We start from the raw sequence: 24,509 nt of genomic DNA on the forward strand, positions 1-24,509 counted from the left end.
AGTGCAGTGGGCAGCGGCTTCCGCTCTTCATGTGTGTGGATGTTTGTGATGAAACTCGCAGCCAGTGTGTTCTGGACGTGGCCGTGTCCCGTGAAGCCGGGCTTCCTGTAGCTCGTGTACGTCTGGTTTTGCATGTGTAGAGTAAGTCTGGACTGGGAAGGAGGGACTTGGCAGCACCGAGTCCTGTCTCAGCGTGCAGGCAGCCCGGCTGCTCCCACAGCAGGTCAGAGAGGCCCGCTGGGAGGTGGCGCCTCCGCGGGCCACGCGCGCCGGGCAGCAGCCCAGGTTAGGATCAGAGGTGGTAGTGGTCATTCGGCTGGGGATGCTGTTTCCCACTGGACCAGCTGTTACGAGCATGACATCTGTGTGAGATATGATGTATGGGCTGGTGCAACGCATCTTTCCAGAGACTTGAGTGTGCTCTGCTTGGCTCAGTGAGATAGTGTGGCGTACCGTAAGAAGAGGTGCACTTTACGGTCACTTGCGTTCCTCTGGGAGAGGACGTTACAGAGCAGCCATCCCAGGTCCCGCGGCTCCTGCTGCTGGCCGTTGTGAGGTGCGCAGTGTCTGATCGTGGGGTGACGGGGTGAAGGGATTGGAGCAGGATCGGAGAAACCGTGCTGAGCCCCAGGTAAAGGGTCTTAGTGCAGGGATCCTGTCCACAGGGGCGTCTGAGTCCTTTCGCTGTTAGTGGCAATTGCGGGTGCTCGGATCTGTGAAGCATTTAGATTAAAAGGTCACGTTCTTTACCCCACATTGTCGGTCCAGGAGGAGTGAGTGGTATTTTCTCTAAACAAAATACTCTGTAAAGTGTGGACCACAGACTCCCATCTTGCCAGCTTTCTGGTGCTCTTGCGTTTCTGGGGAGCTTGCGTTTCTGGTGCTCTTGCGTTTCTGGTGCTCTTACGTTTCTGGTGCTCTTGCGTTTCTGGTGCTCTTGCGTTTCTGGTGCTCTTGCGTTTCTGGGGAGCTTGGCGTCCTGACTGCTGTCCTGCCCCCAGCTGCTCAGCAGTGGAAGTCGGTACCTCATTCGATCTGACGACGTGACGGAGACGGTCTACAACGACAGGGGAGAGATCGTGAAGACCAAAGGGCGCCGGCTCTTCATGCTGAATGACGTGCTCATGTGCGCCACGGTCAGCTCCCGGTAAGAATGCGCTGGCCTGACGGTGACGCGCTGTCTGTGTGGGAACGGACGGCCTCTTCGTTTTCTCGCTCCAGTGGCACTGACCAGCCTGCCTCTGAGTGGGCGGAGCAGGGGTCCAGATCCTGCGGGCGGAAGTCAGTGTACCCCGAGACTCCGCTGTCCAGCAAGGCCGGGGCAGTGGGGCCCCGGGTCCAGCTCCCCCAAGTCATTCTGCGGTTCTTGGCTCTTGGTTGGTGATTTTTGAACTGCTTCTCTGTAGATATGCTTTTGGTGTTTTCTTATTCACTTGCACTTGGGTATATGTAGTAAAAGCCAAGAAAACAAGTAGAGCTCCGTTGATTCTTTCTCCAAAAGCAGCAAGGCACCGTCCTCTCCAACACCCAGAATACCGTGGGTCACTGAGGGTGTCTGCAGAGATAAAGGTCTTCAGATGCATAGGTGGAGTGGGAGGGACTGGTTTATAATGCAGTGTGATGCTCCGGGCGCTGTCTGAACCGATGCAGGCCAAAGCGGAGCCGGCTCAGTGGCTTGAGAGCGATTGTTAAGCCTTTAGGAGTTAGGGAGCGGCTGTTAAACCTGGGTAGCTGAGCGTGGTCCAGCCAGGTTTATACCCTGCAAGGCGATGACCAGGTCCTCCTCCCAGAGAGCGGGCTGTGGAACATGGGTGCACCCCACTGGACTCTTCACACCTGCCCCGCCGTGGGGCACTGCGGACAGGCGGTATGGACACCTAGGAGCTCCCACCTGGGCTGACCCTGAATTCCAGCTCCTCCTTCTTCTAACTTGGAAAACGCCAGCCCCTCTGGGCCACGGGCTCTTCTTCTGTAAATAGGGATGGTAATCGTAAGAATCAGGAGGGGGCTGTCAGTAGCCACGCCTGAGGGGCCGCAGTGAGGACGTCCACTGTGGCAGCTGGTCAGCGCTGGCCGCGCATCCCCGGGCCCGCCTTTCTTGCTCCTGCTCGGGGACTCACTCATTTGGTGGCAGCCGCAGAGAAGAGCGGATTGTCGTGGTCCTCCCCTTGCATGAAGGAGGACGCCTGCTCGTCTGACTCACCAGTGGCCCAGCCTTGCCAGCGTGGCCCTGCCACCTGCTGCCCGTGGTGACGGCGCGGGCGTCCGTTTCACCACTCTGGGCTGCCCGGGTAGGGAAATGAGGAGGCCGCAGCACCCCGCAGCACCCACCGTGGAGATGGTTTCTGTCCCTCTGCGTCTCTGCCCCTTGTTACGGAAAAGAAGACGATATATGGAACATGTTTTTATTGAACTTTAGACACTCGGTCAACATTTTAACCACAGGGTAGAATGGTATGGTGTAGCTCTGTTGAAACATTTATAACATAACCACTTGGGAGGAGTCTAGGTGACCCGTCCGCAGTGGTCACAGAGCATCTGTCTGCGGGGGTGCTGCTCCAGTTAGCAGCATTCTCCGGGACACCTGGGCACCAAGTGCCCAGCCCCTTCCCTCTAGGCTTCCTGGGCAACAGGTCCCTGTGCAGAAAGCTCTGCCTGGAGTTTGGAGGTCTCGGTAGAGCCGGTGGCAACCGTCCCTGCAGTGTTGGAAGCTGACCGGCTCCCGGGGCTCACGCGTGTTCCCGGGATCATTCACACCAGTCTTCTGGCCTTTCAGCACCTCGCACGAAGGCCGTGCCGTGGCCAGCCAGCGGTACCTGCTCAAATGGAGTGTCCCTCTAGGACACGTTGAGGTGATCGAGTACGGCGGCAGCCCGCCCGGGGAGCACAGCAGAGGCCCCGCCACGCACCCGCCCGAAAGCCTGGCTGTGGTCGCCAACGTGAAGCCCCGTAAGTGCCACATCGGCGTCCTCCCGAGAACGTTCTCTTCTCCTTCTTCAAGTCAAAATGGAGGCTGCTCAAGTTGTATTCAATGTGGGCCTCTGCCCCTGAATTGAGGCGCAGTAACAATGTGGCAAGGGAGAAGTTGGGGAGCTTTTCAGATGGATGCCTTCAATCTACACTTTACTCAGGGGTGAGCTGAATGCCTGGTTAGAAGTTCTTTGAGATCCTTTCTGAGTACGTGGAGATACCGATTGTGTACGACATTAGCGTCTTTGTTTCTCATAACTGAGAGCTTGTGCCTTCAGCCCCCTGCCCCCTCCGCCCCTGCACCCCTCCACTGACTGTCTGAGCTCAGCGCTTTGCAGATTGCGTGAGCAAGCGGCCATTTGTCTCCCTCTGTGGGACTCCCTCCACTTAACTTGGAACCGCACCCACGTTTCCACCGACGCAGGACTTGCTTCTTGTCGAAGGGTGCCATTTTGTGTGTGTGCATCTTTATTAATCGTCGGGACATCCAGGTTGGCTCCTGCTGTGCTGTCCAGGCGCTGCAGGCCTCGGAGGCAGCAGTTCCAGGCGGCTGGTCTGGCTTCCTGGGTGGCGGTGTTGGTGGCCGGCTCCTTGCAGCTCCGCCTTGTTGCTTGGGGCTCCGCCTGTTGCAGCTCCGCCTGTTGCGGTTGCTCTAGCTTCCTCCCACCAGGCGTGCTCAGGCCCCTTTCTACCGCCTCCCCAACCACCTGCCAGCTTTTGTCTTTTAGATAATAGCCATCCCAGCAGGCGGATGTAGTGTCACTCTGGTTTTGATTTGCATTTTTCTGATGATAGGTGAGGTGGAGTACCTTCTAATGTAGCTTTTGGGCAGATTTTTTTTTTAATTTAAGCAAATTTGTTGATTCTGTGTGTCTTGAAAGAGGGAGTTAATTCCCCAGGGCTCTGCAGAGAGCAGGGTGCTGCTGGCAATGAGGGGTGTGGAGCTGTTGGGGCTCCTAGCAGCAGAGGCGGGGTTGGTCCTGGTCGTTCTGGGTTCAGCCCCGTGGAGGGCAGTCTGAGCTGGGTCGAGGATGAGCTGGTCTCTGGCATTGGGTCTGTGGGATCGGTGATGTCCGCACTTGGCTGTGGCCAGGGAACGGTGCTGCCCACGTGGCGTGAACCCCAAGTCCCGCCCCCGCGGTGCCACGACTCCCTCCAGGGTTGGCAGCCTGCACCAATCCACCCTTGGCACCTCGCATCCTCCCCTCCCCAGCTCCGTCCCTGAGTCATCTGGAGAAGCAAGCTGGAGCCTTGTTCTGCTCCACGCACACGTGACTCCTCTGCTGCGTGAGTGGCTCTGTAACACGCAGCGTTGGCAGAGGCAGCTGCTGTGAAGGCCAAGCGTGGGTGTGACCGCCTAGCAACCGCTGCCGGGGGAGGACGGGCTCCCCAGCGCCTGGAACCAGAGATACCGCCTGCCTGCGTGGCCCACGGTGCTGGGTGTGCTGGGCTAGGACACGGACCTGCTCCCCGCACGGCCGTGCACACTGGTCACGGGCCCCACAGGGGCTGGTAGTAGGAGAAGAGATGGTGACCTGCCCAGTGCAGTAGCCTGTGGGCACCCTGTCTGTGCCCCAGATGGGGAGGAAGTTCTGTTCTGCTGCTGGTCAAGCGTCCTGGGACTCTCGAGACTGTTTTCTTCAGGCAGGGATCCCAGCCCTTCCCCCCAGGGGCCTTCCTGCTCAGAGAGAGGCTGCAGGAGACCTCACCACCAGTCCTACTACAACACTTCCCATCCAAGTGTTCCTGACACGTGCGCTACGAGCGCAATTGCGTGCCTTTTAAAGGGGTGCTCATTTGCGTGTGTAAATAGGAGCATCACTCAGGGTTAGTAACCTAACCCTTGAAGATGAGAGCCAGGTGGACCGGCTGTGAGGACAGGAGAGGGCCTGGACGGCAGCGACCTGGAGGCTTTGGCCCGAGGAGAGGGCAGAGGGAGGAGGGATGGGCGGGCCTGCGCATCCTGGTGATGCCTGTGCTCCGGCTGGAGAGGCCCCTTTGTCCTGGGGACTGCAGAGGGTCCAGTGCTCCTCATCCCCAAAGCATGCATCCAGTGCCGCCCTGTGTCTTCAGCAGTGAGGGCACAGGTAGGGGCATAGGTAGGGTGCAGGGATGGGGAATAGAGACAGGGCTACTGCTACTACCGCTAGCCGGGAGAACGCCACGTGCCTATCCGAGGAGGTGGGGAGGGGGGTCCTGAGAGCCGGGCACCGTCCCAGAACAGTGAGCTTCAGGAGATGCAGAAGCAGAGGAGAGCGCCCAGGGGAGAGGCCCCCTTATAAACAGGAGCCCTGCACCACACTAAGACCATTGCAAAGCGCAGAGCCTAAGCCGAGAGCACAGCAGGGCTCTGAGCCAGCCCGGGCCGGGGGCTGGGCTGTGGACGTGGCCTAACCCCAGGCCCAAACTGGAGGCAGAGAGAAGCCGGCTGGAGGGAGTGGTGCAAAGAAGTCCCCAGTTTTGTCCACGCTACTACTGCTGCTGCGTTGCCAGCGTGTACGGGGCAGGGCCGGGTGAGGTGCAGGGCAGGCCCAGGAGCCCCATGCGTGTCTACACGTGCCACATCGAGCCTCCCTGTGCCGCAGAGTCACAGTGATACAGTTGCAGACGTACATGTGTTTATAAAAAGGTGTCCAGCCTCGTCTCCTTCCCACTCAGCAGAGGTGGGCCGAAGCCTGGCACTGGTGCGGTGCAGCCCAAGGCTGGGTGGACTAGGGCCAGCTCTGTAGGAGGGAGGTTTGTCTGGCCCCCAGCTGCCCCTCCCCAGACAGGCCCCAGGCCCATGCCACACAGCCCTCGACCCCTGAGGGCCCCGGAGCTCTTGTCTGGAAGACTGCAGGCAGGGGCGGCCGTGTCCACAGTGGCCAAACAGCTGAAGTGGCCTAGGAGGCAGAAGAGAAGAGGTGGCCAACTCAGGGAGGTGCTGCTCACCTCTGTTCTACGCGAGCCCTGGGCCACGGGGCCCTGGCAGGACATTGTGGATCCCTGCCCACCGTGCGGGTCTTTCCCAGGAGTTAGCAGCTCTCTGCAGGATCGTTAAGACCCTCGGGGAGATTTTGTGAGCTAGCACACAGCCTGGCCCATGAGCTCCACCAGCAGTGTGACTTTCACCCTGAGCCCAGGGGACGTCTTCTGCCCGCCTTCCATAGCTCCGCTGTGAGGTGCTCCTCCTCCTGCAGGGGCTGGGGTTAGAGTTCCCTGCTCCTGGAGGAGAGCTCTGGTGGCAGGCCTCTCTGGGGACCCATTGATGCCCCGGGCAGAGTTACGGGAAGCTGTGCCCTGGCTCTCTCTTCAGTAATCACCCAAGAGAAGCTAGTTAGTTTGGGTTTTAATCTTATCTTGGGACAGGGTCTTGCTGAGAGGCCCAGGCTGGCTGCAGCTGGCAGCCCTGCACAGCCTGCACAGCCCATTGAGTGCCTGGGATTCCAGGTATACACCACCACACCTGGCTTGAGCCCACTGAGTGTCTGGGATTACAGGTGTGCACCTCCACACCTGGCTTGAGCCCAGCTTTGCAAGGCCAGAGCTCAGGGGTCCCAGCAGGTGTGGGAGGGGATTTTGCCTGTGACAGTGGAGCTTCCCTCAGCTTAAAGAGGCCGACTGCGGCCCACTCAAGGTGTTTGGGGGTGGTTTCCCCCAGGACGGCAGCCTCCCTTGCTCACAGGTGGATGACCTGCGGAGCTGAAAACCACCTGGTACACGCCAGGGTGTGGAACTAGAAGACACGGGATGGTGCGTCCAGATCTGAGCGTGGTGGCTGCCTTGGCTAGCTCTGTTGCTCTGAGCAGTGGGTACGCTGTTCTGCATTCACTGGCTGGGTTATGTTCCCTCCAGCTGTGTGTGAGGCGCCCTCTGCATCCTCAGCAGAGGAGTTGTTTCTGTCTCTGTTGATGACAGCCATTATGTGTGGTTTTGATTTGCATTTCTCCGCTGCTTAGTGATGCTGAGCACACCCCGCATATTAGTTGACCCTTTGCACATCTTCTTTGGAGAATGTCTATTTGCCTGCTTTTAATTGGGTCATTTGGTTGTTTTGTTTTTGAGTTCCTTGTATAGTCTGGATACCAAAGCTTTGTCAGATGAATAGATTGCAAATGTTTTTTCTTATTCTGTGGCATTTCGGCTTGGATCTAGAATGTTCCCAAAGGTGCAGGTGTTGAAGGCTTGGTCCTCAGTGGAGCAGTGTCCAGAGGAGGGGCCTTCTGGAAGTGCCTGGATGGGGGGCTCGGGCCTTTCCATTGGGCGAGCCCGTTGATGGACTTGTAGCCACACGGACTGCTGGGAGGTGGTGGGCGCTGTAGACGTGGGTGTGTGAGTGCTTGGGACACACCCTTGGGGACTATCTGCTTCTCTCCCTCTGCTCGGCCTCACCTCAGATCCAGAGCAGTGGAGCCAGGCAGCCATGGACTGATCCTTTGAAACCATGAGCCAAAACCGTCTGTGCTCCTTCGGGCTGATTTTCTTGGGCATTCTCTCTCAGTGACGGAACGCTGACTCTTGCGTGTAGGTTTGCGCTCCACCCTTGCTTTCTCTGCGGTGCTGAAGCTTCCTAGTTTGTAATAATCCCATTTGTCCATCTTCCCTTTGTTGCTCATTCTTTTGGGGTCTTACCACAAAAATCTTTGCCAAGTGGTGCTGGAAAGACTGGATGTCCACATGCACAGATTGAAACTCGGTGCCTGTACCCAAATCAGCTCAGAAGGGTCCCCTGATTTTGCTTTCGTTGGGCAGCTAGGGATCAATGATCCCATCCTGCTAATTGAAGCCAGGGCTTGCTTCCAGACCAGGGACCTGTGGAGAGAACAAACTCCTTCTGCGCTGCGAGTTAGCGGTTTTGCTTTTAATGTCGGGTGCTCGGTCGTCGGGTGGGGAGAGAAGCTCTTCTGCTCCATCCATTGGGCGGCCCCTCCCTGAGGGACAGGCCTCCGCAGTGGGATCCCCCCAGGGCAGCATTATATCCTCGTGTCGCGGGGCACCGTGCACTGGCGGCGTGCGGACGTCACAGGTGCAGACTTGGAGTCCAGCTGCAGGAAGCTGTGACGTCTGGTCCTCTTGGTTCACACAGGTAGCTCCTCACTAGCTCGGCTCCTCTGTGAGCACTGGCCACGCTGGAGGAGGCAGGAGGGAGGTGCTGCCTGCGGGGAACACAGGCAGGGACGGAGGGGAGAGGGCTGCGGCCTGCTGAGCTGGGGGGTTCGCATCGGCTCCAGCTGGGCGGCTGAGCTTGTACCTGTGCTCCTGTGCCCGCGCCTTCCGGGAGAAACCAGTGTTTCCAGTTCCTGCCGGAGGCCTAGTCCTCGCCCTCCTTGCTGGGCTTGCAGACGGCACCTCTTGACCCGCAGGGGAGAGCCCAAGTCCACGGAGCGCTGTGTTGTCTCCTCTGCTGGGGCCTGGGAAGGGCCTCGCGCTCCGCTCCGAGGGTTTTTGGGTGCTTGCTGTGGGTTGGGCCACACAGCCGGGGCCTTGTTCTCACACAGGATTCCATTCAGGACACCCTGGATTCCCCAACACTTGCAGGGATTTCCGTGGAAACAGGGTCCGTGAGAAAGAAAGAATCAGAGAAAGGCCAGTAGCCATGAGCCTGCCCGGGGCAGAGCTACAATTCAGAGCCAGTGCCCGAGCTGGCGGCTCTATTGAAATTTTGATTTGCTGACTTTCTGTCAATCAGTCATTTTGACCAGGAAATGAAAATGCTTATTTCCTAAGCTGAAGTGACCTCTGGAGAAGACTGGCCACCCCTGCGCCCTCGTCAGCCTTCACTGCAGACGCTCTCTGACCCGCCGCGGCCCAGGGTCCTCTGTGCCTGCCTGCTGGGGGCCAGTCTCCACCTTCTTCCCTGAGAAGAGTGCCGTCCCCAGGGCCCTGGCCTCCGCTGCTGGCCGCCCCCCACCAAGGACCCGCCTGCTATGCACAGCTCATTCCCCTTGATGGAAGTGGAGATGACAGAGGAACGCTGGCCGGGCCAGAGGCGACCGGGCGAGGGAGCCGGGACAGGCCATCGGGGCTAGGGTGGGATCCGCGATGACTTTATGTTGCACAGAGTGTTCTGAAGTCATGCTTTCGCGACGACAGACAGGATGTGTTCCTTAGTTTGCAGAGTGCTTCACAAACGCCATCTCATCGGGTCATCGAAGCGCTGCAGCTGGGGACTGTGTGTTCTGACGCACGGCCCAGCGGCTCCCGACCGGGGAGCTAGTGGGAGGAAGAAGTACTTGCTTCCCCGCTGGGGCACAGAAGCCAGATCCCCACCTGCCCAGTTCAGAAGCGGTTGCCGAGGAGCTGCCCCCGCCCACCCCCAGAGTGTGCACTGTGTGTACCACACTATGGGAATACGTTTGCCCCTTGCTGTGAAACTATGATGCTTTAGCTGCAGTTAACCTGAGACTGTCCTGATAGGTGATAAAAACCCAGGCCTTACCCTCGCACACATACACATGTAATTATGTCTCTGACATAAAATGCCTACAAAATAACGGATTGCTGTCATACTCTTCAGTTAATGGTGAGTATTCTTAGATAAATACATTTTTTGTGTGAATCTGTGAATGGAGCCCGGGCATTTGACCTCCTAGCTATACTCCCTGCCCTATTTTTCATTCTTTATTTTGAAACAGGGTCTCACTGAGTTGCGGAGGGCCTCACTAAGTAGCTGAGGCTGTCTGCGAACCGCCATCCTCCTGTCTCAGCCTCCCGAATGCTGGGATGACAAGCGTGCCCACCATGCTCGGAAATAGAGATTGTTCCATTTTAACATACCATAATATATATAGCATATATTCTATATATTGTAAGCTACGCTGAAGGACAGAACAAGCTATGTGCAGGGGCCCAATGCAAACTGCTGTCAGGAGAATTCCAGGACATCCGGCCCAGCATCGTGGGCTCAGGCCCGTGTGGCCACACAGGCCCATGCCCTGGAAAGCAGACACTAAGAGACCACAGTGCATTCCAGCATTCCGCCCACGTGACTCCCGGGACCTGGGGTCGAGCTTGGCTCTTTCCTTGCTGGGTGCGGGGCTGTAGGAGATCTGTTTACGTGGAGATGCGCAGGAAGACAGGCTATCACTACGTGTGGTTTCCAGCGTGGACTTTGAGTGCAGCCCTGGGTTCAGCCCCTTCCTGTCTGTGCGGAGTCCTCTGGGGCAGTCCCCCTGAGCTGGGGTGGGGAGGGGACAGTGTTCCCCACCCGAGGTCAGCTGTGGGATTCAGTGAGGCCGTGCTGCCACCAGGGTAACCCCTCAACAGGCGACACCCAGCCGGCCTCGCTGGGCACGCAGGCCCCGGCACACAGCGTCCACTGACCAGTCAGTGTGGAGAGACATTCCATTCTTATTTCTTTCTTTTTTAACTTTAGGAAAGACCACAGGAAATTCTGATATTGGGTAACTCGGGCATTAGAAATGTGATTCAGAAGCCAAGTGTAGTGATGCGTGTCTATAATCCCAGTACTTGGGAGGCTGATAGAGGAGGGTTGCAGGTTCAAGGACAGCCTCAGTAACTTATCAAAAGCTTAGAAAGACCCTGCTTCAAAATAAAAAGTAAATTAAGGCTAAGAGTGTAGCTCAGAGATAGAATGCCCCTGGGTTCGATCCCCAGTACCACACACACAAAAAGAAATGTGGCTCAGATTGTATGCCATTTCTAGACACTTAATACTAGCAATTTACATTAAAATATTTAACATATTAGAAGTGGCAGAGCATCAGTCAACACAAGTTGAGAGGTACCTAGAAAATAACCCGCCAGCATCTTTCAGAAGTCAAGGCCATAGCTCTGTGAGGAGGTGCGTGTCTGGAATCCCAGTAGTTGGGAGGCTGAGACGGGAAGAGTGCAGGTTCCAGACCAACCTCAGCAGCTTTGCAAGACTCTCGGCCACCTAGTCAGACCCTGTTTCAAAATAAAAATAAAAGCCAGGCGTGGTGGCGCACGCTTATAATCTCCGCACTTGGGAGGCGGAGACAGGAGGATTGCGCAGGTTCGAAGCCGGCCTTGCTGGCTTACGAGACCCTGATTCCAAATAAAAATAGGTCTGGGAGTGTAGTCCGGAGGTAGAACAGTTTCCAGGAACCCCAGTACCACCAAAACTAATAATAATAATAAAAAAAAGGGGATGGGGTTGTAACTGAGAAGTAGAAGGCCTCTAGGTTCAATGCCCAGTCACACACACACACACACACACACACACACACACACACACACACCAGGGTCGTGGAAGACAAAGATAAGAGGGACTGACTGCCCCAGACTGGGGAGGTGCAAGGGTCAAGGGCCACCTGTGACGCAGGAGGCCGGACTGCATCCTGGCCTGAGGAGTGGCCTTGGTGGGGAAGCCGGCTCCCCTGAGTAGGCTTGTTGGTGGGGAAGCCGGCTCCCCGGAGTTGACAGCGCCACGCGCGCGTCACCCCAGGGTTAGGTGAGGCTTAGTCAATGTCGGGAGCTGGGCTAGTGGCGTTTGAGGGGAATGCTTTGCTATTTTTGCAACTTTTCTAAAATTGTGTCAAAATAAAGGTTGGAAAAGGAAAAGATACTAAATACTTTAAGATACCTACTTTTTAAAAATTCTAGATCTTAACAAAGAAAGCCAACCTGGACCTATTTTAGCGCGCTGCGCCCGAGCACTGGAGTGGGCGTGGCTTGGATCTGAGCGCGTTTCTCTTGCTTGCTCTGTAGACAAAGTGTACATGGGGCCGGGCCAGCTGTATCAAGACCTCCAGAACCTGCTCCATGACCTCAACATCCTTGGTCAGATCTCCCAGCTGATAGGAGACCTTAAAGGGAACTACCAGGTAACAGCCCAGGCAATTTGATTTAAATTTCTGATCTTCCAAGCCAGGCGTGATCGGGCAAATTCGTTTTGACTTTGGGACTGACCGACTGGCCTCCTCGTTGGGGGCGAGGCGGGACGGTGGCAGGGTAGCCCTTCTCCGCTTTGCGAGCACACTTGTGCGTCAGGTGCATGAGGATCGGCCCGCCGTGCCAGTGTGTCCGCCCCGGGGCTCTGTCCACCTGCAGATACGGGTGTTATGGTCTCCCTGGGTTCTGATGTTACTGCTTTGTTTTCTCTCCTCCCTAGGATCTTTGTAAACACTTTAAAATATGCGTATGCATTCTCTTTGTAGAACTTAAACCAGTCAGTAGCCCACGATTGGACGTCGGGTTTACAAAGACTGATTTTGAAGAAAGAAGAGGAAGTCAGAGCCGCTGACCGCTGCAGGATTCAGTTGCAGCTCCCGGGGAAGCAGGACAAGTCAGTGACTCCACCACGAAGCTCTCGTTGGCTGGCGGGCGTGGGGGCGGCGAGGCTCTCTGCCGCGAGGTGCACATTCTCCTGGCGGAGTAACTGCGGCAAACAGGAAAGCCTGCCCCGTGGCTCCGTGCGGTGCAGCCCCCGTGCTGAGTGAACCCTTGTCCGTCGTCTCTGGCAGGTCTGGGCGGCCCACGTTCTTTACGGCCGTGTTCAATACGTTCACGCCCGCCATCAAAGAGTCCTGGGTCAACAACCTGCAGATGGCCAAGCTCGCCCTGGGTAAGATGTGGCTGCTGGCCTCAGCAGGCCAGCTCCAGAGGGAGACGGGTGTGCCTCAGTGTCCCCCAGAGAGCTCCCTGCTCTGATGAAATACCCTGGGAGGAAGCTGGGTATAGATCCCGCCATGAACCTGGAAGCGTGTTTCTAAAGAGGAAAAGTCACTCCAGCACAAGCGGGTTTTAAGAAGCTTGTGTTATACTTTGTGTTATACAGTGGCTTCTGTTGTATCAAGATTTCCGCAGCGGCAGGACTCTTGGGCACAAGCGTGTCCGCGGCTCTGGTATGGGCCAGGTGTAGCCAGGCTTCCAGGAGTGGCACGGTCCCTGCACCTCAGCCTGCCTGCCCACGCCTGGCCCTGCAGGCCTGCCGTGGAGCCACGCGACCTCATGATTATAGTACTGTTCCTCTGCCCTGAGAGCCGTGTGTGTGCGTGCATGTGTGCGTGTGTGTGTGTGTGTGCGTGTGTGTGTGTGTGTGTTCCTCCTGGAGGTGCAGACAGTCTGCAGTGTTACCTGGGGATAGGACACAGAGGGGATGCAGGCGGTCAGGCGATGCTGGCCCCGGGATCGCAGTGAGAGGAAAGAAGGGGCTTTTATCCCAAAGGGGCCATCCTGGCCTGGCTGCCCCCGTGGGAGCAGTCCTCCCTCCCTTTCCTTCCTGAGAACTTAGCAGTTTGTAGAGTTAGGTTCAAAGTGTCTTTGCAAAGACGGAAGCGGTCCACTCCCACGAGAGGAAGCGACGTGGAAGTGCTCCCTTGATCTCTGGCGACCGGTCTCGCCAGGATGGCCGTGTGCTTCGGCAGCATGTCTTCATCGGGCTGGGCTCTTCAACCCCAGAGCATGAAAGCTCTAGGAGCTGGGCGCTGCATCCTCAGCGAGCCCGGCCACCTCAGCTGCTCTGAGGATGTGATGGGTGCAGCCCGTCACGCTGGCCCTTGGCAGGCAGGGGCAGGTGCCACCCGGACGCGGGGCCAACTGCTTTCTGAAGGGAAGCAGTGAACGAGCAGAGCCCTGTAGGAAGGGATTTGAGCGATTCCCCAAATGAAGCGCAGCTCTGCCTTCGAGCCCACCCCGGCCCTCCTGGGACTCTGACAGCCCTTGGGCGATGCGCGCTCTCTCTCCTCTCTCCCTCTGAATGCAACCACAGAGGAAGAGAACCACCTGGGCTGGTTCTGTGTGGACGACGATGGGAACCAAACCAAGAAGGAGACACACCCTCTCCTGGTGGGACACATGCCTGCCATGGTGGCCCGGCAGCCGGAGTTCAAGGTGAGGGCGCTGGCAGGGTTACTCGCGATCTCGGGTAAGGGCACGGTTTAACACCGGCTTTCCCAGCCAGCCGCGGAAAGGTACCTGGGAACCTCTGAGATTACTGTTTTTCAAAGCCTGAAGAGGAGGCTCAGCCGCCGCCTGTGACAGCAGGCTGTTGCTGGCTCAGCCGCCATGGTCACTGGAGCAGGAGGACACTGAGCCAGGACGCACAGCCCTCGTCTGCCAGCTCCGACGCTGGTGTGGGGCACAGTGATTTCCAAGGCGCAGAACTCCATCCTCAGGGCGGCGACTCCTGAACATTCCTGACATCCCGACCCAGGCCCGGCAGCTCAGTGACCTGCTGGTGGGCTTCCTTTAAGAAATAGGAAGGCTGGAAATGGTGGCATAGGCCTGTGATCCCAGTACTTGAAAGGCTGAGACAGGAGGATCGCAGGTTTGAGGACAACCTCGGCAAGTAGTGAGACTCTCATCAACCCAGTGAGACCCTGTTTAAAAATAAAAATAAAAATAGAGCTGGAGGTGTAGCTAAGAGATAGAATGCTCTGGCTTCAATCCCCAGTACCACAAAAAAAAAAAAAAAAAAAAAAAAAAAAGGAAAGAAATAGGAAGCTCCTGCTTCTGTTTCCTGGGGCACACGTCACCTGGACCAGGCCTTGGTGGCCCCTGCGACTGTGCTTTGGAAGTGTCAGAGCCCATGTCCGGCCCCACAGCCTGCCCCAGGGCGTCCACTGAACGCCGCGAGTGGTTGAAGACGTCTGGGTGACAAGCCCCAGGTCGGAGCCCGCCCCAGAGCTCACTCCTAAAACACTTAACTTCTAAGCCCATGCGTTGGCCCTTCCGGCCGTGGGGTTTCTAACCATGGATCCCAACAGCGAAGGATGGAGGACACGAGAAAACCCCGCGTCCGCGTTGAACACGATGAGTCTCACTCTTGCCGTTATTCCCTAGACAGCGCAGCACAGACGCTGTTTACGTAGCAGTCCCGCCGTCTGCGGCACTGCGGGCAATCTAGAGGTGAGGCGGGTGTTGTGACGCGTGCAGAGATTACGTCCAAAGCAGCGTCATTTACGAAAGGCTCCTTGAGCGTCCAAGGACGCTGAAGTCCTGTGTATGGTTGTCACGGTGCTTGGGGCTCTTTTCCTCGATTCAAGTAAAATTTGTTGAATTGGCAAATTAAAACTTAACAGATAGCTACCAGACGTGGTGGCGCACGCTTGTCATCCCTGCTCTTGGGGGAGACAGGAGGATCGCGCAGGTTCGAAGCCAGTTGTGCTGGCTTAGGAGACCCTGTTTCCAAATTTTAAAAAAAAGTATAAAATAGGTCTGGGAGTGTAGCCTGGAGATAGAAGGGCTTCCAGGAACCCCAGTACCACCAAAAAAAAACAAACAAACAAAAAAAAAACAGCTCGGTTGCAGCTTCAACAAATCCTTATTACAAAGTTGGCAGGAAGGAGAAAGGGAGGAGGAGAAGCAGTGTACCTGCACCTGGCAGACACACTGGAGAGCCCGAAGGTGGAGCTTTAACCCCTTACTCCCCTCTTAAATACAGTTTCCTAACTGGTTCTTATTAGCATTTCCAAGACAATGGCTGGTCACTCGCTTCTTAGGTGGAGTGCAGGGTAAGGACTGCTTTAGCTGTGGTGTGTTGGGCTGTCGGTGGCTCGTCTGGGTGCTTAGTAGCCCAGGGAGTTTGCATTCCCCCTCCCAAGCCTGGGTCCGAGGAGGAGGAGGGCTCTACATATTTCAAGGCCAAAGGTTTTAATTGCCTCTCCATTCTTACTGTGGGTTAACAGGACAAAGGCAGAGAGAGCAGGGGCGTGGAGGAGTAACAGGGCAAGCCGCGCCCCTCCCCATCTGAGTGCCGTGCAGCACCCAGACTCTGCCTGCCTCTAATGTTTGTTGGAAATTGGTAGCAGAGCAGTTTTTCAGTACGGCACGCCTGGAGGATTCTGATAGGACTCCCCTGTAGATCAAAGGGATGGCTGTCCTCTGGTCTTTTACCCCTGCTATTTTAATCTTTAATAGGCAGTGTGCCTGAAATGTGCGGTTACACGCTAGAAGTGTGCCACTGTCTAAGACAGCGTGTGTCCGGAAGCCTGCGTCCCATCTCAAGTCTTACATGTGTGTTTCATTCCTTCGCAGATTGAATGTGCCGCTTATAATCCTGAGCCCTACCTCAACAACGAAGGCCAGCCAGACTCACTGTCCACGGCGCAAGGCTTCCTGTGGGTAAGGGCCTCCTGCCTGTCTTGGGTGCGAGTTCACCTAAGACCGGGTCCCGCCGTTGTGTGAAGCGCAGCCCTGAGTTACCTGCCAGCGGGTTGCAGGTGGTGTTGACAGAGGCGAAGCATTCCTCTGAAAGTTTCTGATTGCTTCAGGCAAAGATGTGGAATTCTTGAGAATTAAACTATATTTCTAGCCGAGTGTGGTGGTGGATACCTGTAATCCCAGGACTTGGGAGGCTGAGATAGGAAAATCACATATTCAAGGACAGGCTCAGCAAGTACTGAGACTCATCAACCTAGCAATACCCTGCTTCAAATAAAAATAAAATAGGGCTCAGGATGTAGCTTTGAGTTAGGACAATCCTGAGTTCAATCCCCAATACTATAGTACACACACACGCACACATGCACACACACAAATATACATATAGATTTACATATATATGTATATTTATCTATATGTATATATATTTTTTATCTAAAACTTTTTCCAGGTTAACTTCAGTTCAAAGACATCCAATTTAACTAATAAAAGAGCAATTTTACTATTTCTTCCATGTTGGTCATCACCTTGCATGGGCCCCTCCGTCCCCCAAGACACTGCGACTCATTGTATTGGAAACTTAGCAGTTAAACTTCATTTGACCAGATGAAGCGCGGCGTCTGAGCTTCCCGGTCCTACAAACCAGAGGCGATTCCTCCTGTGGGGCCCCGGGGTCCCTCCCCGCCCCCCCTGATGTGCCTCTGTCCATTCTCAGCCCAAGTCTCCCCAGGGAGGCTCTGCTCCAAGTTAAATTCTTGCCCCATTGCTGACAGGGCTCCTGCGTGGCAGTGTCCTGGTAATGTCCTGGTAGGGTTAAAATGGAACCATCGCCTAGTTGGTATTTCATTTGTACCAACCTAGGAGGAAGGAGGGATCAGATTTTAAGAGATGGCTGGTTGTTTTCATTCTAGAGCCTGTGATTGTTGGTTCTTTTCTCCTCTGGACACACCCGTTCCCTGAAGCAAGAACAGGGCTTGGTAGCTTGGCCTCCTTCCTCCCAAAGGGGTCAAAGGGTGGTGTTTATTTATAACCGGAGCACTCATGGCGGTGCAGCTCAGTAGGTGGAGAGGAGAGCGAGCCCTGAGAACCCCTGCCCGGCCCCCGCTTCCCTTAGCAAGGGCGACCCCTCAGCCCGCAGAAACACAGCTCCTTGCAGGCTGGTCGGCCCCTGTTCTCAGGCGAGGGCACAAACCCAGAGGAAGTCCCCGAGCACCGTGGCGGGATCGCTGCTGCAGCTGAGCACACAGTAGCGCAACTTTAAGTGCACTTCAGGATGCGTTCTTAACTTTTGCTTATGTGAAGACTTGATTTCTTAGCTAAAGGCTGTTAAACACTAGCGCTAATTTTCTTAACACTGATGTTAATTTCTTGTAGGACTTTTCGAGTGAATAGGCCTTTGCCCTTGTGTGGTGATGGGTATATGGCTTTTAATGCATATGAACGTCTTTTCAAGAAAATAAAGTCAGGCTCTCCTCCTCCTTCTTGAATTTTCCTAATTATTTATGTTGAAGAGAGCTAACACAGGCTCTGTTAGCCAGTTGCCTGGACGTTCTTGGCTTGGCCTCAGCGTGTTGTAGGGAATGGTGCTGTGCAGGTCGGGTCTCAGCAGGTCCTGGGCACAGGCTGCTCACTGTCTTTACCTCTCGCCTCCTGATGCAGATCGGAAGCTGCAGCAACCAGATGGGTCAGATCGCCATCGTCTCCTTTCAGAATTCCAACCCCAAAGTCATTGAGTGCTTCAACGTGGACTCCCGCATCCTGTGTATGGCGCACATCCCTGCAGAGGAGCAGCGCCCGGAGCCCGGGGCCAGCGCGGGGAGGGCTGCAGACGTGCCCACCATCTGTCTGGGCACAGAAGAGGGGAGGTAGTGCCGCGTGCCCTGCCGGGCTGTCCTCAGCTGACCACAGCACGCGCGGGGGGGCCGTCCTGGGAAGAGGCGCTGCCACCCTGTGGGGTACCAGGGAAGGCTCAGGACAATGCTCTCTGAAGCCACCACGGGCCAGAGGAGTGGCCGGGCGTGCGAGGAGGCGCGTCCCACACCGCGGCCCGTCCGCAAGTGCTCATCTTTTTAAATTAATGCTTTTTAAAAGCACAACACTCCTTACAATTTGGAATAAAACAAGGCCATAGTTTGTATTATATTCATGCTGAACATTAGCACCTGTTAAGAGGAAAGCCCAAACGATATCCTGGTGCGGAGTTGTATTTAAAATATAAGAAAGAAATCAGAGTGCTTTTTTTTTTTTTTTTGTACTGGGGTTTGAGCCCAGGGGCATTCCACTACCGAGCTACATGCCCAGCTCTTTTTATTTTTAAACAGAGCCTTGCTAAGTTGCTGAGGCTGGCCTCGAACCTGCGCTCCTCTTGGCTGAGCCTCCCAAGCACTAGAATTGCAGTTGTGCACGGCCATGCCTGGCTACCGGTGCTTTTTCACTGTGGCCGGTGTGTCTTGAAGTGGGAGAACATGGGGCAGGACAGGGAGAATTAGATACACTCTGAACATGTGTGGACGATGTCCTGGTCTTTCCTTGGTGAGCAAGCACATATAGCCCCTACTCCTCTTCCTCAGCATTTCCATCTACAAAAGCAGCCAAGGCTCCAAGAAGGTGCGGCTCCAGCACTTCTTCACCCCCGAGAAGTCCACGGTGATGAGCCTCGCCTGCTCGCCGCGGGGCCTGTACGCCGGTCTGGTCAACGGCGCGGTGGCCAGCTATAGCAAGGCCGCAGGTACCTCGGCCAGCTCCCCGCCACGCCGTGTGGTTGCCACTGTCGCCTCTGGTCCCCGGCCTGGGACTCTTCCTTCCCACCGCCCCAGCCACGAGCCCAGCCCTCCCCCGCTTCTTCCCAGCCCCAGTGGCATCTCACCCTCGACCTGCGACCTCCGACCCCACCTTCCTGCTGGGCGTCCTCTGCCTGCTCGAGAGGTGCTGTCTCCTTCCGGTTTCATTTCTGTGGCCTGGGCTGGCCCTGGCCCCACCAGTGTGCAGGTGCCTGGAGGGGTGGGCTTGTCCTCACCCGCCAGGGTGCGGCAGCAGCAGTGGAGCGATGCTCAGACTCCCTGCCTCGCCTGGACGCTCCCTGCTGACCCCACTGGTCCCTGGCCCTGGTGCGGGCGCTGTTTTAGTTTGCACTTTGACCTCTGTGGCCCAAACACCTGGTAGGCAGAGCTTACAGGAAGAAAGGCTAGCTGCTCAGGGAGTGACGCAGGCAGGGCCCCTGCCGCCCGGGCCGTGCCTGCCTTCTCGCCAGCCTCCCTCTCTGTGGAGGGTCTTGGTCTCCTGTGCCCCCGCCTGGCCCGCCCATGTCCCCGTGTTTTCATCCCACCCCCATGGCATGAGCACCTCTGCCCGCACTGAGCAGGGACGCCGGGCCCTGGGCTCTTGGCCAGTCCATCCCTGTCGCTGGCTGGCCGTTGTTATCTGTTTTAGAATCTTATAAAGCCCGAGTTCTCCCGGCTCCTGGCTGGGGAGGTGGAGGCGGTGCTGCCTGGCTGCCCCCTGGCTCCTGGCTGGGGAGGTTCCTGACTGGAGGGGGGGGAGGCTCCTGGCTGGGGTGGGAAGGCTCCTGGCTGGGGGTGAGGCTCCTGGCTGGGGGGTGAGGATCCTGGCTGGGGAGGGAGGCTCCTATGCTTGGGGGGGGAGGCTCCTGGCTGGGGGGGGGCTCTTGGCTGGGGGGTGAGGATCCTAACTGGGGAGAGAGGCTCCTATGCTGGGGGGGGGAGGCTCCTGGCTGGGGGGGAGAGGCTCCTGGCTGGGGGGGGGGATCCTGGCTGGGGGGGGGGATCCTGGCTGGGGAAGGAGGCTCCTGGCTGGGAGAGAGGCGGTGCTCCCCCCCACTGCGTTTTACTCAGGTGTTCTCAGTCACTTAAAGAGAAGACCTCACACTTAGAGCTGTATAAGAGAAGTGGGGCTATGTGCAGAGGCTCAGGCGCCTGCGCTGCTCTGGGACGCGGAGCCCGGCCTTCGGCCTTCCGTGGCGTGGGTTTATCTGGCTCCTAAGTCCTCAGTGCAGTCTGCCCAGTGGAATCGGTGTCCTTCCCGTCGAGGTGCGCAGCCATGGGACTGCGGCCTCTTCCCTGTGACGTTAGCCTTCTCCCTCTTTCTTTGGTTATGCTTCTTGGAGGAGCGGGCGTGGATGGGGGTTGCAGAGACTCTGGGCTTTGTTTACACCTCCTCCTGCACCCCTGACGTTTCTGAGGGCTCTGAGCTGCTCCTGGTCCGCAGGCCGGCGCCCCCGATGCGCTCGTGCCTGGCAGCACTGTCCACCCGCCCGGCGCGCCGCTTCATGGCCGCTCCCTTGCCACCCTCTGCCATGTGTCGGAGACACGCTGCCTCCCTGGCTGTTCATGGCCGCTGCAGGCCCAGGGCCCCGTGCGCGAGCTCTGGGTGGCCTCTCCAGCGGAGGAGGCGCCTGCCCTGCCTCCCTCACCCCGGCCCCACCCAGGAGACAGGTACAGTGTCTGCAGAAAGCAGCCTAGGTGCTGGGAAACAGTTCATTTGTTGCAGTGGAGCCCCAGCCGAGGGGAGCCGCCCAAAGTAGGTCGCCTGCCTTTGATCTTCAGGTTTTAAAGGCGTCTCACGGTCAGTAGGGCGGCTCGCTCCGCCCTGGGCAGCGGTGGGTAGATTTCCACCCTGGCCTAAGGAGCCCTGTGCCCTCCTGCTGCCCAGCCCTTAGGAGCACACGGAAATCGGGCAAACTGTCTACTCTGAGCCCACACATGCGCATCAAAGGTGGAGGTCAAGCCCTGCGTGGTGGCACACTGTAATCCCAGCATTCGGGAGGCTGAGACTGGAGGATCACGGTTCGAAGACAGCCTCAGCTACTTAGTGAGGCCCTGTTTCAAAATAAAGAATAAAATACAGGGCTGCGGGTGTAGCTTAGAGGTAGAATGCCTCTGGGTTCCATCCCCAGTACCGCAAAAAAAAAAAAAATGTGGAAGCTGCCATCTTTGAAGGGCTGAGAACACCAGGTGGAAAGGTCATGCATGTGTGTGCGTGCACGTGGGTGTGGGTGTGTGTGTGTGCACATGTGTGTGGGTGTGTGTGCATGCTTACGTGAGCAGAGCACGTTCATGCTGCGTGTGTTCAGCCACCTGAGGATGCACTGGGCTGCTCTCGCCTGTGACATCTCCACACTAAACTCCCTTCTTGAAACGGGGCTAATTTTTAGGACCCTGGTTGCATCCAGAATCAGGCTCATGTATCCAAGTTGTGTTTGGTATTTTGGTTGTATGTAAGTGAACTGTAGTCCTATTTCTTTATCTGTGTGCATGGTTATTTGAACTTGACTGAAATTAAAATAAGTATTTTCTTCTAAGATGGCTCCTGGAACTCAGAACCACAGAAAGTGCTAAAACTGGGCGTCCTGCCAGTGAGAAGCCTCCTCCTGGTGGAGGACACGCTGTGGGCAGCCTCTGGCGGCCAAGTCTTCGCAATCAGTGCTGAGACACACGAGATAGAGGTAGGTCCTAGCCGTGTCTGCTCCTGCCAAAAGACGCATTTCGCGAGCAGCCCAGTTAACCCGCCCTCCTGGGAGTCGAGCAGACTCAGGCAGGTGAAAGTGGGACCGCCACCTTCCTGGGGCTGTTTGCTGAAGCGAATCCCTGCCAGGGCGTGGTCACCTGTGATCTCCAGCTAACCCTTGCTGGCCACTTATCCATGGGAATAATTCCTCAGTGTACCTGCTAAGTGATGGAAACATTGCTTTAAGGACACATTCAGTATGGCCATCCCCAGTCCTCAAGGACGTAGGAGACTCAGCACGAGGGTCGCTCCACATCGGGGAACCAGCGACCCGTCGAGGAGCCCAGCAAGCGGGCGAGGTCGGTGCTCAGAACTTGACGTTTCTCTCTGCGCCGCGGCAGAGAGAGCGGCTGCTCCCACTTTCTGGCTAGAGGACAGAGCACGGGCTGAGCTACAGGACTAGGGTCTGCCTGGAGCGCGTGGGCCGGGAAGGGCGATGTTCACTGCAGTGGGCAGCAGACAGGCATGGAGAAGGACCAGGCGCTCTCAGCACCAGGGCCGGCCACTGGGGCATCTCCTCTGGAGGGAGCCTGGCTTCAGGAGCCACACGGCTGCCTGCTGTGCTGGGGCCCTCGCCCAGGCGCAGGCCGAGATCCTCCTGCAGTCTACACAGGGTCCTGTTCCCTGCATAGCGACCAGATGCCACCCAGGGTGTGGACGGGGCAGGGCATTGTGCCCGTGTGCCCATCCAGGCGTGGGCATCGCAGCGCTAGCCAGCGCCCCGTCTCCGTGGTGCAGGGCAGGCTCTCAGGACACAGGCCTAAGTCTATTTGTCCCGTTGGGGGATTTTAAGTTACATTTTTTGATTTAGAGAACTGTGCTGATCATGATTTGCTGTGAATTTCTAGGCGTCTTCGGGTGCTGTGGGCTCTGGGCCGCAGCCCGGCCCCTACGGGCCCTGTTAGGCAGTTCAGCTACGCGGCTGTTTGCCACCCGCCCAGCCCTACACAGGCGTGTGGGGTGCCAGTGGGTGGGTCTCAGAGCTGCAGGTGGCAGCCATGCCCCCATGCGGATTCGGCCTCCAGAGGGGAACCCAGGCTCAGGGAAGTCCCATCGTCTACCACAGAGCCAAGGGTGAAGCCTTGGCCTCCCGCCCTGCACCCACTGCTCACTACCCAGGCTCCCCCTCCTCACAGGAGCACAGTGTCTGGCCCCCGCGGGCACCCCTGGCTGAGTCGGTCCTGAAGGTGCCCTCTCTCCGCTCACAGTGGTGCTGGGATGATTGGAGAAGTGTGCAGCGCTTTGGTCTATGAGGGGACCGCAGGAGCAGCCACCATGGAGTCTGTCCCACTGCAGGAAGGCCCTGGCTCTGGGTCACTGGGGGCTGCATCGGACACAGTGGTCCAGCCCACACACGTTGTGTTGCTCATAGCCGCTCCTGATGCCCCGGCATGACCTTCTCTTGACCCCAGAGTCAGCTAGAGGCCCACCAAGAGGAGGGAATGGTCATCTCCCACATGGCCGTAGCTGGCGTTGGGATCTGGATCGCCTTTACCTCCGGCTCCACCCTTCGGCTTTTCCACACGGAGACGCTGAAGCACCTGCAGGACGTCAACATCGCGGCCCCTGTGCACTGCATGCTGCCAGGTATGGGGGCCGGGGGGGCGCCCAGGGCATCTCCACCCTGTGCACTGCATGCTTCCAGGTATGGGGGTGGGGGGCTCCCAGGGCATCTCCACTGTGCACTGCATGCTGCCAGGTACGGGGGCCGGGGGGCTCCCAGGGCATCTCCACCCTGGGCGCTGCCAGGTACGGGGGGCTCCCAGGGCATCTCCACCCTGGGCGCTGCCAGGTACGGGGGCCTCCCAGGGCATCTCCACCCTGGGCGCTGGCAGGTACGGGGGGGCGGGGCTCCCAGGGCATCTCCACCCTGGGCGCTGCCAGGTATGGGGGCCGGGGGGCTCCCAGGGCATCTCCACCCTGGGCGCTGCCAGGTACGGGGGGGTGGGGGGCTCCCAGGGCATCTCCACCCTGGGCGCTGCCAGGTATGGGGGCCGGGGGGCTCCCAGGGCATCTCCACCCTGGGCGCTGCCAGGTACGGGGGCCTCCCAGGGCATCTCCACCCTGGGCGCTGACAGGTACGGGGGGGCGGGGCTCCCAGGGCATCTCCACCCTGGGCGCTGCCAGGTATGGGGGCCGGGGGGCTCCCAGGGCATCTCCACCCTGGGCGCTGCCAGGTACGGGGGGGGGTGGGGGGCTCCCAGGGCATCTCCACCCTGGGCGCTGCCAGGTATGGGGGGGCAGGGGGCTCCCAGGGCATCTCCACCCTGGGCGCTGCCAGGTATGGGGGGGCAGGGCTCCCAGGGCATCTCCACTGGGCGCTGCATGCGGCCAGGTACAGGGTGCCCCAGAGGTGGGGGCTCCCAGGCCCCAACGCAGTCCCAGGCAGTGCTGCCCCCGTGTTAGAACAGAGGCATCCGGTGGCCAGGACACATCCTTGGTGCCCACCTGCCTCCCAGGCCCTGGGGAACAAAGACTTGGGGTTAGAGAACAGAAAAGGAGCCTCTTCCTTTCCACTGCTGTCAGCACGCAGGGAGCAGAGGAGCGGCGAGGATGCTCTGAGCAGCGTGCGGGGTGCCCCGTGCGCTCAGGCTGAGGTAGGGTGTGAGCACACGGCCCATGTCACTGGTGTGGACATGTGCAGCCAGTGTGCACAGGCATGTCGCTGGCGTGAACATGTGCACTGCCCGTGTGAGCAGGCACCCTGTGCTTGAGCATGAAGGGCTTTGAAGAGGCCGAGGGGTGGGACACGGGGCTGCGTGGCTGTGAGTAGCCCTGTTGTGGAGGGCCGGAGGAGGACGGGTGGCTGGGGAGGAGCACCTCGGGGCCGCCTGAGGGAGCAGGGAGGAGCTGGACGGGGCGTCGCTTCTCTGGATGGCCCTGCCTTGGCGAGGGCAGATGGGGTAGGGGTGGCGAGCAGGGGTGGGAGGGAAGAGGATGGCATTAGGGTT

The 24,509-nt window shown here is 57.8% G+C and overlaps 1 protein-coding gene across 1 annotated transcript in view; it reads left to right on the forward strand.

Moving 5' to 3' along the window:
- ARHGEF10 (Rho guanine nucleotide exchange factor 10) overlaps positions 1–24,509 on the forward strand; it is a gene marked incomplete at both ends in the record, with an annotated part of 69,100 nt that overhangs the window by 36,675 nt on the left and 7,916 nt on the right. Inside the window, 11 exons of the mRNA XM_080710903.1 lie at positions 1,002–1,147; positions 2,777–2,949; positions 11,641–11,756; positions 12,090–12,217; positions 12,396–12,496; positions 13,643–13,764; positions 15,910–15,996; positions 17,695–17,900; positions 18,606–18,763; positions 21,354–21,496; positions 22,971–23,145. Of these exons, the coding sequence (XP_080567029.1) occupies positions 1,002–1,147; positions 2,777–2,949; positions 11,641–11,756; positions 12,090–12,217; positions 12,396–12,496; positions 13,643–13,764; positions 15,910–15,996; positions 17,695–17,900; positions 18,606–18,763; positions 21,354–21,496; positions 22,971–23,145 (1,555 nt within the window). The remainder of the gene's footprint in view (positions 1–1,001; positions 1,148–2,776; positions 2,950–11,640; positions 11,757–12,089; positions 12,218–12,395; positions 12,497–13,642; positions 13,765–15,909; positions 15,997–17,694; positions 17,901–18,605; positions 18,764–21,353; positions 21,497–22,970; positions 23,146–24,509) is intronic.

This window comes from Muscardinus avellanarius (assembly GCF_963383645.1).
Source record: "Muscardinus avellanarius genome assembly, chromosome: 14".
Classification (NCBI taxonomy): Eukaryota; Metazoa; Chordata; class Mammalia; order Rodentia; family Gliridae; genus Muscardinus; species Muscardinus avellanarius.